This window comes from Prunus persica, chromosome G8 (assembly GCF_000346465.2).
Source record: "Prunus persica cultivar Lovell chromosome G8, Prunus_persica_NCBIv2, whole genome shotgun sequence".
Taxonomy (NCBI): Eukaryota; Viridiplantae; Streptophyta; class Magnoliopsida; order Rosales; family Rosaceae; genus Prunus; species Prunus persica.
In genome coordinates this window covers 4,929,715-4,947,773 of record NC_034016.1, presented here as the reverse complement: position 1 = coordinate 4,947,773, position 18,059 = coordinate 4,929,715, and the positions used below count along the sequence as shown (strand labels likewise).

Below are 18,059 nucleotides of genomic sequence, written 5' to 3'. Positions count from 1 at the left end.
AACGTACGCTATTGCATACATATATACTAAACCAAAGAGAAAGTGATGGGGGAGGAGATAAAAGTTCGTGAATTATATTTCTTACCAGCCATGAGCATGAGATAAGATTGGGAAAGCTCAGGCGATGACCAAAATAAGGGTACTGCCAATAGTCTTCGGAAACTTGTTCCGGTCCTCTCAACTTCCCTTTCAGAGTTACTTACAATATCTAACTGGAAGTGTTCTGAAGTATAAAATTTACCCATAGGTAAGCATAAAGTGGGATTTTGCCCATTTATAGGGTTTTACGTACTCAAATAGGTAAGCATAGTTTTGAAAGTTTTAGGTGATCGATACAAGTTGAAAACTACAAAGGCCAAAATTGTTGATCGCTAAAACATTAATGTCAATTTCCAAAATTTGCAGAGGTTCTCACTTTGACTTCAACACGTATTTGTTTCCCCAAATTAAGATTTCTATTTGGTCGAATAATTCCAAATAGACGAAATGATCCTTTAGCTCCTACTAACCAACCTAATTCATCTTAGAATATAATGTACATAGGTGTGGACAATCAAAGATCAATCAAAGGCAGCATTAACATGCACTCAGAAATTTTAAGCATCCTTCCTAATTGTAATTAATTTGCAATTAAGATGTGGATCCAAAGCAAGTAATTTGCGTTTCTATTATATTTTCTTTATCAATGGGAATGGGAGATTTTAATTTGGATCCGACATTGGGAAGAGAAATATATGTGATCAAACCTAAGAAATATTTTAACATTTTATACTGGTTTTGCTGCTCATTAAGGAAAAGGTCAGACTCTCCACCTAGCTATTTGTCTAAAGGCTTGTTTGGTATCTAGGATTGAATAGGATTGGAAAAGTCATTAAATCTATAAGGGATGTTGAAGGAGGAAATGAAGATAGAGGAGAAGACAGAGGTGAATGTTTTGGTCGTCAAATCTCTCCAATTAGATCAAACAATTGCTCTTTTCAGTCATTAGATAAAATGTAAATGACTCACAAGTTAACATCAAAGAGAGTTAAAGGGTATTTTAAGAATAATGGTGGGTGGACAGATAGAGTTGTATTTTTTTCAAATTTATATGGTGGGTAGGAAGATAAGGTGGGTGGGAAAATAAGACAGGTGGGTGGAAATAGCAGCACTCTTAAGATTAACTTCAATAAATTAGATAACGGTAAAACACTTCATTCAAATGCATGTCATTGTCCATATACATCTTTTCCCTGTTAGCAAACTCACTCCACTTAAGGAATTAGAGACCTACAATCTTTATTGATAACTTCATCTGTCATTTAGAAACTCATTTCTCATTTAACTTCTTTCGATTATAACTTCTATAAATTCAACAAGCTAGAGTATGTTTTCAGATGTAACTAAGCAAGAGCAGAAGAAAAACATGATCAAGGTCGGAAAGACGAACTCTGCCCTGCAGATTTTGTCATTGCTACTTGTCTTCTTAATTCACAGCCAAGCATCAACCCATTATAATTGGGTAGTATGTGCATGCTTTCTTCAAGAACCTTTTTTTCTTTTGTTGTTGTTTTTTTTTTTTTTGGTTAAAATGCTTTGCTTTAGGATTGCTTAATTACCCAAACTGACTTAACCATTTTTTTTTTTTTTTTAAGAAGGTGAAAGAAGCTACATACACAAGGCTTTGCAGCACCAAGAAAATCTTGACAGTAAACGGAAAATTTCCTGGACCAGTTTTACAGGCTCACAAAGGTGATACGATCTACGTCAATGTCCATAACAAAGGCAGCCACAACATCACCATTCACTGGTAATATGTAATTTTGATAATATAATCCAATTTGACTTAATTTGATACTATAAATGGGTTGAGTCCATTAATTTGGAGGGATTAGTTTTTGTAATTTTGTTGCCAGGCATGGAGTGAAGCAACCCAGGAATCCATGGTCAGATGGTCCTGAATACATCACGCAATGTCCAATTCAACCTGGGGACCAATTCAAGCAAACGATTATATTTTCTAATGAGGAAGGAACGATCTGGTGGCACGCACACAATGACTGGGCTCGAGCCACAGTTCATGGCGCAATCTTTGTGTATCCAAAACGTGGAGCTGGCTATCCTTTTCCCAAGCCTCATGAACAAGTGCAAATAATATTAGGTAACATGCATGAATTCATATTAATATAATCATGTTTTATACTCAACATGTGTAATTAAACTTGGATTCTCTGTGAAGGGATCAATTTGTTTGTCCAAGTGATTGATTTAATCTTTAATACGGTACCAGATTAACTTTAACACGGTGATCAGAGGCATCAATATTTTAAGGTCACTTCTAAGATCATTCCACAAATGATCGATTCACACATGAGGAAGAATGTTGAGCACTAGTCAAGAATTTTTTGAGTAGCTAAGTTCAAATAAGCTTGTTGAAAACGCAGGTCAGTGGTGGAGGAGAGATGTAAGGGAGGTATTGGAGGAATTCATTAGAACTGGAGGACCTCCGAATGTTTCCGATGCTCACACGATCAATGGTCAGCCAGGAGACCTCTATCCTTGCTCAAAATCCGGTATACACATTTTTATATAAATCTTATCTCTCCATAAAATTATCCTCATTAGCATTCAAGTCTTGTACTTTTCAAATTTCTTCATCAAATCCACTTCTTTTTGCAGAGACATTCAAGCTCCTTGTGGATCAAAACAAGACCTATCTACTACGTATAGTAAACGCCGCAATGAACACCATTTTCTTCTACTCAATTGCAAACCATAACCTCACAGTGGTGGGAGTTGATGGAAGCTACACAAAGCCAGTGACAACAGATTACATGACAATTTCACCCGGACAAACCGTAGATGCCGTGTTAATCACCAACCAGCAAGTTGGTCAATATTACATGGCTGCTAGGGCGTACTCAAGCACTCTTCTTATTCCCTTCGACAACACCACAACCACAGCAATAGTAGAATATAAAAAAATTGGGAATAATTTTACTCCATTTTCTTCAACACCTCCATTGCCTCACCTTCCTTATTATAATGACACAAATGCAGCTTTCACTTTCTATGATAGCCTTAAAAGCCTAGCTAATGAACACCACCCAATTGACGTCCCAATAAAGATCACCAATAGATTAGTCTTCGCAGTTTCAATCAACACATTCCCATGCTCAAACAATTCATGTGCAGAATCAAACGGGACCCGCCTCGCTGCTAGCATGAACAATATAAGCTTCGTAAGCCCTAAAACAATAGACATTCTAGAAGCCTATTATTACCATATTCATGGGATATATAAAAAGGGTTTCCCAGATTTTCCACCTCTGGTATTTAATTTTACAGGGGAAAATCTACCCCTCTTTTTACGAGTTCCAAAGAGAGGGACAAAGGTAAGGGTTTTCAAATATGGGTCAATTGTGGAACTTGTTTTTCAAGGGACAAACTTGGGTGCACCAATAGATCATCCAATACATTTGCATGGGTTTAGCTTCTACATTGTTGGATGGGGGTTTGGGAATTTTGACAAAGATAAGGACCCATTAAACTATAATCTCATTGATCCTCCTCTTAGGAACACTGTCGCTGTGCCCATAAGTGGCTGGGCCGCCATTAGATTCCATGCCAACAATCCGGGTAAGTATATAGCATATGCCCTAAAATTAATTATTAATGGCTATCTAATATATCTGTGTTGTTTTTATTTTTCCTAAGAACATTAGATTAGTCAGGAAATTGATTCCCAAAAACAAAAATCGAAAAATTATATCGATTACCAAATATATTGTTGGTTTTTTTTCTCGAACTTGGAATCTTTTTCGCTTAAGATGGATAGAAATAGAAACAACTAAACGAAAAAGGCTAAACATGAACGATGTCTCCTAACTGCAAGTTAATCCAAGTTGTTATTTATTTTATTTTCAATGATTTTTATTTATTTATTTACTTGTAATCATTTTTCTCATTTACCTGATAAAACAGGAGTATGGTTTTTGCACTGCCATTTGGAGCATCACCTAACTTGGGGAATGAACACAGTTTTCATTGTAAAGGACGGAAAAAACAAGAAGGAAAGGTTGCTGCCTCCGCCACCAAGAATGCCACCCTGTTAATTAGGACTTTGTCCAAAATTGGCTTCGCCATTGCCCTTTTAAAAAAATTAAAAAAATAAAAATAAAGAATTGGATATCATAGCATTTCCTACAAATAGTTTTTATTGTAATGGAAGAAAATCGATTAGTTACGAAATAAATTGTTTAATGATTATGAATAACCGAACTACAATAAAATTGTGTAACATAATGGAATGAATTGTGTAAGAATAATGCTAGATACACGAATTTGTAAACTTTTAAAAATTAGAAAAAAATTGCGACTACTTAGTAATCCTTAAAGAATCAACAACCTTTAGTAAAAATATTGCTAAAGAATCAACAATCTTCTCATGTGATAAAATTTCTAAACCATAATGTTGTAGCTTCATAGCGTGCCACGTACTTTTCCAGGATACATCACCCTCCAGAAAGAAGAAAGATGTATCCTGAAGTAAACTTCCTTGTGTCTACACAGCAACAAAGTCCGAAACTGAATATCCAACCACTTCCGAATGTCAGAATGTCAAAATGTATGTACATGAGCCTATACAATCTTGATCCCTTGCAAATACCTCAAGACCTGATTAGTACATTTCCGGTGCTCAATTTCAATGTCCCTTTCAGATTTATCAACAATATATAAGTGGAAACAGTAGCTATAGCTAACAATTTTGCAGTTGTAGTCAAGCATATACCTCCTACTTAACTGCTTAAAGTGGATTATTCCTATTTTTGGTGTCTTACGTAGTAAAAAAGAATAGTATAGCTACCATCAATTTCTATGGTAGACAACTAGACATACTCAAAATGCTAGTTGATGGCATAAATGTCAAACATAGCTGAGTCTGCATTATTATCATTGAAAATGAAAGAGGCCAAATTGATGGTCTAAACATCAAAACAATTTCCCAAAGTTTTGCGCAAGATGGTCCCAAAGTTTTGCCCGATTAAGATTTCTAGTTCGTCGGATGATATATAGTTCTACCTCCTACCATCAACTCAACCAAACCAATCCCTTCCCAATTGGTTCAACAATTCGAACCAAATTTGTGAAACTGCAAAAGTCACGTTCGTGATACTAAAAACAGTAAACATTTAATTCAATTGCCTGTTATTTTCCATAATCTTTTACTTGTTAGTAAAGTGACCCACTGAATTAAAGAATCATTCCTATCACATCCATCAAACTACAAAGCTTGACTTCATTCTGTCATTATCTTTTTCTATAAATTCAACAGGCTACAAAGCTTTCAAAATTAACTCAGTAGAGTAGTAAGAGCAGAAGAAATTGATACTTGTGTTCATACGTCCGAACAAAATGTTGTCTGGAAAGAGGAACTCTGCCCTGCAGATTTTATCTCTTCTACTTGTGTTTCTCCATTGCCAAGCGTCATCCCATAATTATCATTTTGTGGTAATTGGATTCTATCAATGTTCATGTTTTCATTAATTTGTTACGTGCATACGTTATGTTTTTATGACCCTAATTTTCCATCAATGGATGCATAAAAGATCATATTGCTTATTCCTCCTTGTCAGTCTTCATTGTCAATTCATTTCTTGAAATTCTCAGACTTAATTACATGCCTATTTTGCGCGTGCATATGCTTTGTTAATATAGGTGAAAGAAGCTACATATACAAGGTTGTGCAGCACCAAGGAAATATTGACAGTAAATGGAAAATTTCCTGGACCAGTTTTACAAGCTCATAAAGGTGATACAATCTATGTCAATGTCCACAACAACGGCAGATACAACATCACTATCCACTGGTATATATGAATTTAATTTAACTTGAATAATTTTTTTTTTTCTCGAAATGGTTTGATGGGTTGATTAATTTGCTTTGAGTAGTAGTTAAATTTTGTTATTTTTTGACACAGGCATGGAGTAAAGCAACCGAGGTATCCATGGTCAGATGGTCCTGAATACATCACACAATGTCCAATTCAGCCTGGGCATAAATTCAAGCAAAATATTATATTTTCTGAAGAAGAAGGAACCATCTGGTGGCATGCACATAGTGACTGGTCTCGAGCCACAGTTTACGGAGCAATTATTGTCTATCCAAAACGTGGAGCTAGCTATCCATTTCCCCAGCCTCATGAGGAAGTGCCAATTATATTAGGTAATTCTAGTTCTTAAGTTTTATACTCGACATTTCCTAATTACAAGCAATAATTGAGCATCTTCTTTTCTTTTTCTTTCTTTTTCGGATAACAATAATTGAGCCTCTTCACCAACAGCTTAAGCTCTTGTTGAAAACGCAGGTCAGTGGTGGAAAAGGGACATAATGGAGGTATTTGAAGAATTCGTTCAAACCGGAGGAGAACCAAATGTTTCTGATGCTCACACCATCAATGGTCAGCCTGGTGACCTCTATCCATGCTCAAAATCAGGTCCACAATTTAATCAAGCCTTTCACTGTTCAAAATAGTTTCATCCATCCACTACTTCATTAAATCAAAATTATCCTTTTGCAGAAACATTCAAACTCTTCGTGGATGAAAACAAGGCCTATCTGCTCCGGATAATAAACGCCGCAATGAACAGCATTCTCTTCTTCTCAATCGCAAACCATAACCTCACAGTGGTGGGAGCAGATGGGAGCTACACAAAGCCAGTGACAAGAGATTACATCACAATATCACCGGGACAAACGCTAGATGCCTTGCTGCTCACAAACCAACAAGTTGGCCAATATTACATGGCCGCTAGGGCTTACTCAAGCAGTCCTGCTGTTGCTTTTGACAACACCACAACCACAGCAATAGTACAATACAACAATAGAAATTCCACTCCATTTTCAAGCCCTCCAATATTACCTTACCTTCCTTACTACAATGACACAAATGCAGCCTTCAATTTCTTTGATAGCCTTAGAAGCCTAGCCAATGAAGACCACCCAATTGACGTCCCAAAAAACATCACCACTAGATTAATCTCAACAGTTTCAGTCAACACATTTCCCTGCCCAAATAGTTCTTGCGAAGGACCAAATGGGACCCGCCTAGCTGCTAGCATGAACAACATAAGTTTTGTGGACCCCACAACAATTGACATCCTAGAAGCATATTATTATCATATTAATGGGGTGTTTAGAGAAGGTTTCCCAGATTTTCCGCCACTGGTGTATAATTTTACAGGTGAAGATCTGCCATTGATTTTACAAACACCAAAGAGAGGGACAAAGGTGAAGGTTTTTGATTATGGGTCAATTGTGGAATGTGTTTTTCAAGGCACGAACTTGGTTGCTGGGATTGATCATCCAATGCATTTGCATGGGTTTAGCTTCTATATTGTTGGAAGAGGGTTTGGGAATTTTGACCAAGACAAGGACCCCTTAAATTACAATCTCGTTGACCCTCCTCACAGGAACACTGTGATTGTGCCTATAAATGGCTGGACCGCCATCAGATTCAAAACCAACAATCCAGGTAAATACTCTTAACCAGCTGAGTTATAAGCCCCTTTCGACTAGTAATTGACTATTTATATTAATATTAATATTTGTTAAATAAATTATATAAGATTGATCATGAGTTACCAGCCCCTTGCTCCATAATTTTTATATTAGATAAGTACAGCATATATTTATATCAAAGGAGATGAAAATGATAAGAGCTAGTTAATTAATCTAATAATAGTTGGTGTATACAAGTTATCGTTATTATTTCATTTTTATTAATTGGTTTTTATTAATTGGTACGCACTGTGATAAAAAAAAATTTCCAATATTGTACAGGAGTATGGTTCTTGCACTGCCATTTGGAGCGTCACCTAACATGGGGAATGAACACCGTTTTCATTGTAAAGAACGGAAAACACAAGAAGGAAAAGTTGCTGCCCGCACCACAAGAAATGCCACCATGCTAAGAATTTGACCATAATTATATTGTGTTTATATACAATACGATAGTGAAAAAAAAAATACTTTGTTTTTGTAATTTATTATAGATTAAGAAAAGCAAATAGAATTGGCTTGGCTGATGTTAAATAATGTACGTTGGTTGGTTGCTATATTAGGAAAGACTGCATTTGATTGAATTGACATTATAATTACACAGATTTTATTTTATCTTTTGGTCATATGAAATTGAACGACATGAACATATATGAAATAACCTTTTTCGAATCATGCATGACACAATATCCACCGGTTCTTCCAAATCTGATGGAAAGAAAACGGTTAATGAGGGGACGATGCCATCAATGTAATATGCAATCTTCTCTCCCCTTCATTTTTCATCATTCTGATAACCCAGGGGTAAAAGTGCTATAAAAAAAAGTAGTGTTTCGTGGCAATCCAAAAATGTTGCGGTCCCCTATAACAGCGTTTTGATGCATAGCTATGAAAACTTTGACAGCACTTTTGAAAAGCCATTAAAAAGGAAATGGTAGCGTTTAGAAACCGCTATGGAAGACAGACATATGATAATACGTCCAAAACACTATTATATAACGCTATTATAGCCTATTATAGCCTATTATAGTGTTTTTGTAATGCTGTCTATGAGAAGTTGTGACATGCAAGGACTAAATTATCGATAAAATATCGAGAATATTATCATTTTTTCGGGTTTAGGATATTTTGGAACATACTATACACAAATCGTATAAGTATCGATAATATCGACAATAATATTGAAAAATATTGACGATGATAATTTCTCACACTTCAACAACATTTGGTCAAAATATTGATAATATTGAGATGATGAAGACAATGAAAATTTTGAAGAGTTATTTACACTAACACCGCCTCATGTGGTTTCTTCTGTTTTCACAAAACCCCCTCAAGTCTCAAAAAGTACACGAACACTCCCTGAGGTTTTAGTTTGTTTTCACAAAATCCCTTTTCGTTGATTGTTTGTCCAAAAATTAATGATTTCATTGAAGAAAAAAAAAACTTATGCAAATGATAAAATTAACCTCAATGAAGTATATACAATCTAGAGTCTCGTTTTCTTGGACCCTATAGTCCAAGAAACTTGTGGTCACCCACTCTTAGATTAGATCTAAGGGTTCACAAAAATCTTTTTAAAAATAAATTTTACTTTTACTTTTACTACATACAATATTAATTTAACTTAGCCAAAAACTAAAAGTTAAAAAAGAAATAATAACACTTCACTCAAACAACATGTTCAGGGCAGAAAAACCAAGGTTCTTCCTTCCATCACCGCTACAGCAACTCCGAAGCCAATGCCACCCCAGTAACCCCGACCCTGGCGCTAGGCCTCATCATTTGGCCCGCGGGCTCATAGGCCAATGGGGGCCCGCTCGGCCCATTTTAAAAAAAGCCCGGCTCGGCCTGTTATGGGCTTTGAGATGGCCCAGCCCACCTTGAGCCAAGCTAGGCTTGGGCTTGGGAGTCTGAAGCCCGGCCCGGCCCATAGGCCAGGCTCGATTAAGCCCAAGAAAGCCCAGCCCTGCCTGCCCATAAAAGTCCGGCCCGTTAGGCCGCATACATATATAATTGTGTATAAATAAGAGTTTAGGATTAGGATTATATCACTTAAATCACATATATAATTTGTTTCATTTCATTTACTTTTCTTTACTCATTCCTAGTTTATAATTGGATGATTAGCACATTAATTTGTGTCATATATATATATAAGATGAACAACATATCACATCACCAAATATAATCATATCATGAAACATAATCGTACCACCAAATATAATCATGCTTTTCTTGAACATATCACCAAATATTTGCATATTTATTCATACCATCCTATAAAAAAAATTATTTTTTGATACTTATTATTTTTTAAAATTATTTCTTAAAATGTATTACGATCTAATTATGTAATAATCTCAAAAATAATACTTAGTTTTATTATTTTTGTGGAAAATCTTATAAGTTGTGTGACTTTATTGGATGTTTCATGAATTTGGTTTGATGTGAAAATATTAGAATTAAGTGAGTTTAATCTCAAATATGGACTAAAATGCCATTATGATTAAGTTTATGATTTTTTTTAAATGAAGTAGGGCCCGTTTAGGCCCGGCCTGATGGGCTTTCTCAAGCCCGGCTCATGGGTCGGGCTTGGGCTTTGAATTTTCTAAAAAAACCCAGCCCGGCCCAGCCCGATATTTTCTGTACCTGGTGTCCCATACGAAATTCAAATCCATCCATCCATCCATCCCCTCTCAATTTAATACGATCGATATGTAATAAACAAAGGGAAAACTAGAATTAAATAAACAAATGAATGAAGGTCTGCAAAAAAATAAAAATAAAAATTCAGATGATGTAATTGCAGATGCCCACCCAAGACCGCTTCCTATTCACATGTTAACCGCTTCTTGATGGTATAAGATTCATGGAAATCATGTTAACCAGTAAAAGAGGAGGAAACCCAATTGTAGAAACCGAAAAAGTGAAAGAGCCAAATTAGAAAAACTGTTTAGGTCTACAAAAAATAAAAAATAAAAAAAATCAGATTATGCCTTTGCATTAAACTGACTATAGGTGGCTCAAGTATCATCATGTCTGCAAAGGGTCATCTACGACGCCGGAATCGGATGTAACACCCCGACTCCAAAATTAAATGTCTATTTTAATTGATTTAACGTGAAATTACGAATTTACCTTTGGGGTAGGGGTAAATTAGTCATTTTCTTATCCGGAAGGATTTTGGGACCACGAATGGTATTTTTGGGTAGGTGGTACTGAGACGAATTCGTAGACACGAGGTAGGCTTGAAACGGAGTTGTAACGAAGATTTGGCGATCAAAACATTATCAATGGCAAAACTGTAATTATTTTGAAAAGTTTGGTAAAAATCAGATTTTTCACCTCAACACTCTCTCTCCTCAAGCGATCAGTTTTCTCTCTCTCTCCTCAATCTCTCTTTCTCCTCGACGCCAATTCTTCCTCTCTGCGATTCTCCCAGCACTGGCCACGGCCAGGCACGCCACCGGTCCAGATCGACTCCCCTCGACGTCCTGATCAAGACTTGCCAGCTTTCCCCATCGGAAACCACGAACTCCAACCACGAGCTCGACTGGTTCGAACCGGAGCTTTTCCGTCGCCGCGCCGCAGTCTCCGCCGCCCAAACCCGGTGAGTGAGGTATGGTTTCTCATCCATTTTTCGAGTTCTAGCTGACTGTTGCATAGGTTTGGACCGATTTGTTGTCTAGAAAATCGATTTGAAAACCTAAGTTTTGGCTGGATTTCAAAGTGAAATTCCGGCCAGTTGCCGTCCGAATTGGACCTTCCTGTAGTTGAATGAAGTGATCCTGACCTTGAGTAGAAGCTAGGATAGGAAGGGTGAGCTCGGGTGTGGAGTTTTTCCGTTACCGGAATTTACTCTACACACCCACGCGCTGCCAACGCCTGTGGCAGCGCATGGGTGAGGCTGGTGAAGCTGCAATTTGATCCGATGAGATCCTTAGGTTGTCACGAGTGCATAGGAATTCGCGGATCTCAATTCGGACATCTTTTGACTATCGAACGGATTTTCGCATATTGTGCGTTATCCAGGTTCGATATGTTCTGAGCGTTAGATATTTTCTGAATTAAAATATGTTGTTCTAGGTATTCCAAGGACCGTATGGGACTTCACAGATTATGAATCAGAGCCCCGGATGTTCCGATTCAATAATGCAAAGTTTGCGGGTTAGCAATAACCGTACAATCGTAAACGATTCCTAAACCTGTAATCAGACCTTAGGATACCTTCTTCAACGTGCACGTACTGGAATTTGGGGATTTAAGTATTTAATTTGTGATTTCCGCTTCGATGTGATTTTATATTAATTAAAGGTTCGTATCTCAAAATAGGTGTTTCGACTGCACGTACTCAGCAGGTAGGACCCTCACGTGGTCAGGCAACGTGGGAATATTTGTGAGTGGACTTTGTTTTCAATCATATGCATGGTTTTGTTGATGAAAGATTTATGCATAATATTTTTAATGGTTTATTGAATATATTATATTCATGAGTTGAACTTGATGTTTGTATAGCGTTTTGGCAATATATTGTGAGTTGGGCATTTTGGGTATCGAGAGTGTATTTTATAAGGATTTTGGGAAAGTATATATATATATATTCTCTATAGACAAGATACTTGGGTTGTTGAAGTGTGTTGTGGAAGAACTTGTTGAGAGAAGTTGTATGATTACACTATGTAAGTACCTTCCCCAATTATTAGACTTTCCACACGCGGCGTTGGATGTTCCGGAGTGTGGGAAGAATAGATTATTCGTCTCACTCGCGGTGTTGGATGTTCCGGCGTGTGAGACACTTTCCATAAACGGCGTTGGATGTTCCGGCGTGTGGAAAGACTCTGTATAGTGTTTAGGGTCATCACCTATGGGGTTGGATGTTCCAGTGTGTAATGATCTAGTCTGCACGCGTAGGACATAGTTTGGGAGCTACACATGACGTTGGATGTTTCGGTGTGTGAGCTTTAGAGTTTCGTCCCCCGGTTGGACCGCTCATCCCTAAACGCAGGATATCACCTGGAAATCCTGCGGACTAGTCAAACAATCCCCCAGTTGGATTGTTTCCCCGGTACCTAGGTAGTGTGATGAGTATATTGTATAGCTATGTATAGTTATATATATATATATTTATTTATTTATTTATTTATTTATATGTATATGTATAGTTGAGTGAGTGAAGAATTAGAGTTTTTCAGTGGTTTGGCAGGAGTAGTAAGATTGAGAGAATGGGGTTTACGAATGAGATGACTTGTGTCTTGAAAAGTTTTAAATGAATTATGTTTTGAGTAATTAAATATTGAATTGTGAACCTGCATGTCTTGAGCTTTATTTTTACACGGTGGGGTTACTATATTGTTTTTAACTGCAAATCTTGTTTTTGTCCACTCACATGTGAAAATGGTACTCAGGTGACGAGGGGTAATTTAAATGACACAACCAGGACACAATGACCTTCACACACTTTAGAACTTGACCAAGCACACTTATGACTAGTCAACTGATAGTCATAAACAATCACAATCAAGATTGCACACAAATCATGCCACAAGGTACCTGCAACACTAGAAGATTACTAGTGACAACCTAGGCACTCAGAAGGACCCGTCAATCTAGGCATCCCCAGTGCTAGCAACAACTATAGTGAAAGTGTGTGAAATCATCTTAATCAAGTAAACAGCAAACATCAGATACAGATGACTAGTCAACTACCAAGAACATAAACCCAGAAAAATTACAGATATGCAAAGCAGAATTTGTTCACCCAGAAACCCACCATTGAGAAAAACTGGGGGTCATCAACCGACCAGGCAATCCACTAAGTAGAAAAAGATTCTTACAAAGGAAACACAATCAAGCTCAAGAAACACCTAGGTCTATTTAGGTAGATGAGCAATACCTCCTTCGTGCAATCTTCTTCTCCAACTTAGCAAAGCTTGAAGCTCAGTTCATCATGGCAATGACAGCTCCTTCTCCAGCTCGTTCATCCCATGGCACTAGCTTACAAGCTCCAACTCAAACCGAAACCAGAATTTGGATTCAAAGGAGAATGAACAATTTCTTCAAGAAACCATACTTTTGAAAAAATCAATCTTGAATCTGACCTAGATATATATATGAGAGTGTTTGATCTAGCAAGATGAGGTTTTCATATTTCAAATGCAGTTTTCAAAAGGAAACATTTTGGAAAACTCAAAGATGAAAAATATGAAGGTTACACTTGAGGAAGAAGAGAAAGTTTACAAAGAAACTTTCCAAAACTTGCCTACAAAAGTGACGGCTCCAAAAGAGGAAATTGATAGCCTTTAAAGACCAAAATTCACTTAGGTCAGAATACCCACATGGCAGCAGAGAGAGAAAGGAGAATAGGACAAAAAGGTTTGTTATCCAGCTGGAAATCCTACAGAGCAAGGATGACTAGTCATACGAGAAACAGATGACTAGTCATCATTTTATAAAAATAGTTTTAATGCCATGATATGCAATGCATACTTACCTTTGTCAAATTGCTTGAATCTCCATAGGATAGTTGTTAGTTAAGAACACCTAGAGAAGCTATTCTTAATCTAAGCTTGAGCTTGATAAACATAATAAAAATCCTATTACAAAATTGTCAAGGGAAGCCAAAAGAAATAACTCAAAATGAATACATTAACAACATGTTTTCTGTTTTGCGCCCCCTAGCCAGTAGTCGCTCCAGGAAGCGTGCAAGTGGTGTACGAGGCTCGAACTGTGAACCTTCCTAATTAGGATTTGAGTAATTTCTTCTACTCAACTGTTCTTGTAATCTAAATTCAGTAGATGCTCTGTTATCGCCTATGGTAGATTTTACTTGTGAGGCATGAGGCCATTTAGTATGTTTTGTTGAATTATGAAAGCATGCTGCTGGTTGGAATTTTTATTTTATATATGTTGCAGGTTGAAAATTTTGTTGGGTTTGCTTAAATTACAGGGGAGACTCTGCCAAAATTTTGGTAGAGACTCTCGGTTTTTAATATGTGGGCCCGACATCGGAAAGATGTCGGAACAAAGACGGGGTCCGCTTCGGTTTCTGGGAAATTCCGGGGCGGGTCCTGTCATCGAAGATGCTGTGGTGGCAATGGGAGGAAGAACACGTTCATGATTTTCTCCTTTGAACGTGTTCTTGTTCCAATAGTGAACTTTTATTATTTATTTTTTAAATTTCGGTTTTTGATTAAGTTAAATTAATATCTTAATTTTTAACTAGTTTTTTCTGAACCCTTAGATTAGATCCAAGAGAACGGGACTGATACAATCTAATCTCAAAGGCCAACTTTATCATTTGGAGAATTTCCTCAAACAAAGTTTTAATGAGGCTCAAAGTATTCTATATTATTGGTTGTAAACTCTTATAATTTTAATAAAATTTATTATTTGATAAAAAATTTATAATTATATTTATTTATTTGTTTATAAAGGGCATATTCTTAAACTTTGGCCCTGGGTGTTAAATCACCCAAGGGCGGCTTGACCTTGGTGATATGATATGCTAAGTTGGACAGGGAAGTATCTGCAACGGCAAAAGTCCAATTTTTGTGTGCTTAATTATGGCTGCTTTTTTTTTTTTTTTTTTCCTTTGTTACTTGGGAGGAAAGAAAACCATTGGGGTTTCGAACTTGGATGTCAAGCAGGGGGAAGGGGGGAGGCCACCACTGTGCTTTTGTTTGTTCTTAGAGTGCCTATGCACCTTGGCTGGCACATATGGCTCCAAAACTACGGTTCAAAGGAAAAGTTATGATGATGTGGAATAATCTATCTACAAGAGCTTTTATTATGATGATGTAGACATTTTGCGGACTTGCCAAGAGAGAGCCTTGAACGCTTTGTTGGCCACGCTTGGTTCAACTCTCGCAACCGTTGGCTTCATCGCCCATAGCACCAGTGTCCACCAACACACTTGTGTTTCTCTGGTGGATTTCAGCTAATCATAAGACATTTCCGTTGGGAGTTCTTTGTTTTCGCTCCTTGCACACAAGCCCAGGTTATAATGAGTTTCTGAGCAATGGTATTGCTGTTTTTAGTAACGACTAGATTCTACCAAGGCAGTTGTGTTTCTCTCGTGGACTCCAGCCAGTCAGTCACTTTATTGTTGCTTACTTCAGTCGTGATTTTGTGAGTTCTCAGTCTCTTTTTTCTATTATATAAACTCAAGTTAGAATCCCAAAGTATTTTGATTTGCTAACAGCTCGCCCTTGGTTATCTATCTCCCTATTTTTATTCAGTGTGTAGTTCTGAGTCATGGTATTGCTGAATATTTTTTTTTTGGTAATTGATTTTTCGTTTCAAACATTTGCGATAGTTGAAAAGACTGAGAGATTGTACTTTGAAGATGTTACATACATTGGGGAGTATAGTTTTGCAGATTAGATCAAACAGCAGCAGGTAAAACTATTTTTGTTGTCTTTAATTAACAAAATGAATCGTAAGCACTCTGCAAATTGCTTGTTTTAGTTACAAGGTCTCCAGCCAATTGCTTGTGATATTAATCTCATATTGCTTTGGCAGCATGTTCGGTTAATTCGTACTGAGATGAGAAACTAGTAAGTCTCCCATGGCGTTGAGCACCGAAAGAGCCTCTTCATCGTCTTTTCCTAGAGCTATTCAATGGAAATATGATGTCTTTTTGAGTTTTAGTGGTGAAGACACCCGCAAGCGTTTTACAGCCCATTTATATGAGGAACTGAAATATCTAGGAATTAGAACTTTCTTGGATAACCCTGAACTTGAAATAGGAAAACCGATTCCTGCAGAACTGTCCTCAGCAATTACAGAATCAAGGTTAGCCATCATTGTTATCTCTCCAAATTATGCTTCTTCAACATGGTGCCTTGATGAACTCCTACAAATTCTTCAATGCATGGAAGCGAGAGACACAGTTCTGCCAATTTTCTATGATTTGGAACCTTCTGATGTTCGAAAACAAACGGGGAGCTTGGCGAAAGCCTTCAGTGACCATGAAAAAAGGTTTGACACAAATAAGCTGAGAGACTGGAAAGCGGCTTTAACAAAAGTCGCTAATCTTATAGGGTGGACTGCAAAGGATAAGTTAGTATTAATTCTTTCTTCCCTTAACTCCAACCTTTTTATAAATGAACTGACTTCAAAGCACTTCATTACCACATGTATTCATGACAACAAATAGAAGTCACAATTTAATCTTGTCACGCTGTCAATCTGTCAATTTGAGGCATTTATTCTTGTTATAAATAATGTCGTTCTCAAATGTCATAATAACGCATTTCCAGATTAACAATATGGCAACATATATGTTGGCACACAATTTCCCGGTCTAGTGGAGGTTTAGAAATGCCGTGCAATCGAAACAGTATAACATAGAAGAATATAGGAGGTCAAGGAGAAAAACCCCAAATTACAGGAATCCCTTAGTACAAAATCTAACCCTAACCCGACCAACTCGCTGTCGTCGCCGCCGTTGCATCAGTCCTTGTTTAGGTAAGAGTTGTAAACCTTCCTTTGTTGTTACTCCAAGCTTAGGAGAGAGTTTAGGCATAGAGGTCTCCTCAGCCGTATTGAATCTTCAAATCCCTGACACTGTTCGCTTTCCATCACGTAGAATTTCCGTCCAATTAAAAGAATTAAAATAAGTAAAAGAAATAGAAACCCCCTTACTAAATGGGGGCAGACGTACCGTTCAGGTAGGCAAACAAAAAGAAGTGTCACTTTCTTTTCTTTGTCTATTTATGATTCATTTATCTCTTGCCCTTCTTGTTTCCTTTCTTGTTGTAGGGATGAACCAGGACTCATCAAAGAAATTGTTCAAAAGGTACAAACCAAAGTACCTCCTGTATTCTGGGAATCAAAAAAGCTGGTTGGGATTGAGCCAAGGTTGGAGCAACTATATTCGCTTTTAGATATCGACTCTGATGATGTTCACTTCATAGGGCTTTGCGGAATGGATGGGATTGGTAAGACAACCATTGCTAAGATAGCTCGCAAAACTCTTGGAGATAAATTTGATGTGAGCAGATTTTTCAGCGTTAAGATGGTCTCTGAAAAACATGGCCTTGTCAATTTACAAAGAAGACTTTGCAAAAGCCTTATGAAGAAAAATTCAGAATACTGGGACAACATTGATGAGGAAGCCACCATGATAAACTTCTTATTTCAAAAAAAGGTTCTTCTCATTCTTGATGACGTGGATGACATCAGTCAGTTAGAGAACTTGTGTGGAAACAGAGATTGGTTTGGTCCGGGGAGCAGAATCATTATTACAACTGCAAATGAAAAATTGCTAATTACACATGGTGTGAAAATATTTAAGGTGCCGGAGTTAGATGCAAACGAAGCTATTCAACTTTTTAGCTTGAAGGCCTTCAAAAGAGATTATCCAGACAAAAAATTTACAGCTTTATCTCGATGTTTTGTGGATTGTGCCAATGGCCTTCCGCTAGCTCTTGAAGTCTTGGGATCATAGTTGCATACAAGAGATCTGCATGAATGGACAAGTGAATGGATAAAACTGAAAGATACCTGTTCGTTA

The 18,059-nt window shown here is 37.2% G+C and overlaps 3 protein-coding genes across 3 annotated transcripts; all 3 read left to right on the top strand.

Moving 5' to 3' along the window:
- LOC18768463 (laccase-15) lies at nt 1,626-4,279 on the top strand (the record flags this gene model as incomplete). Its single annotated transcript, XM_020570674.1, has 5 exons — nt 1,626-1,789; nt 1,896-2,140; nt 2,424-2,552; nt 2,659-3,618; nt 3,964-4,279. Coding segments are annotated over 5 exons (1,629 nt in total), but the record flags the coding sequence as incomplete, so codon positions are not given.
- LOC18766238 (laccase-15) lies at nt 5,294-8,006 on the top strand. The gene is made up of 6 exons (XM_007200129.2): nt 5,294-5,490; nt 5,698-5,849; nt 5,961-6,205; nt 6,348-6,476; nt 6,561-7,514; nt 7,823-8,006. The coding sequence occupies exons 1-6, from the start codon at nt 5,395-5,397 to the stop codon at nt 7,951-7,953; spliced, it is 1,707 nt and encodes a 568-aa protein (XP_007200191.1). The 5' UTR covers nt 5,294-5,394; the 3' UTR covers nt 7,954-8,006.
- On the top strand, nt 16,110-17,993 carry LOC109950794 (TMV resistance protein N-like). Its single transcript, XM_020570919.1, has 2 exons — nt 16,110-16,603; nt 17,306-17,993. Exons 1-2 carry the CDS (start codon nt 16,110-16,112, stop codon nt 17,991-17,993), a joined length of 1,182 nt encoding a protein of 393 aa, XP_020426508.1.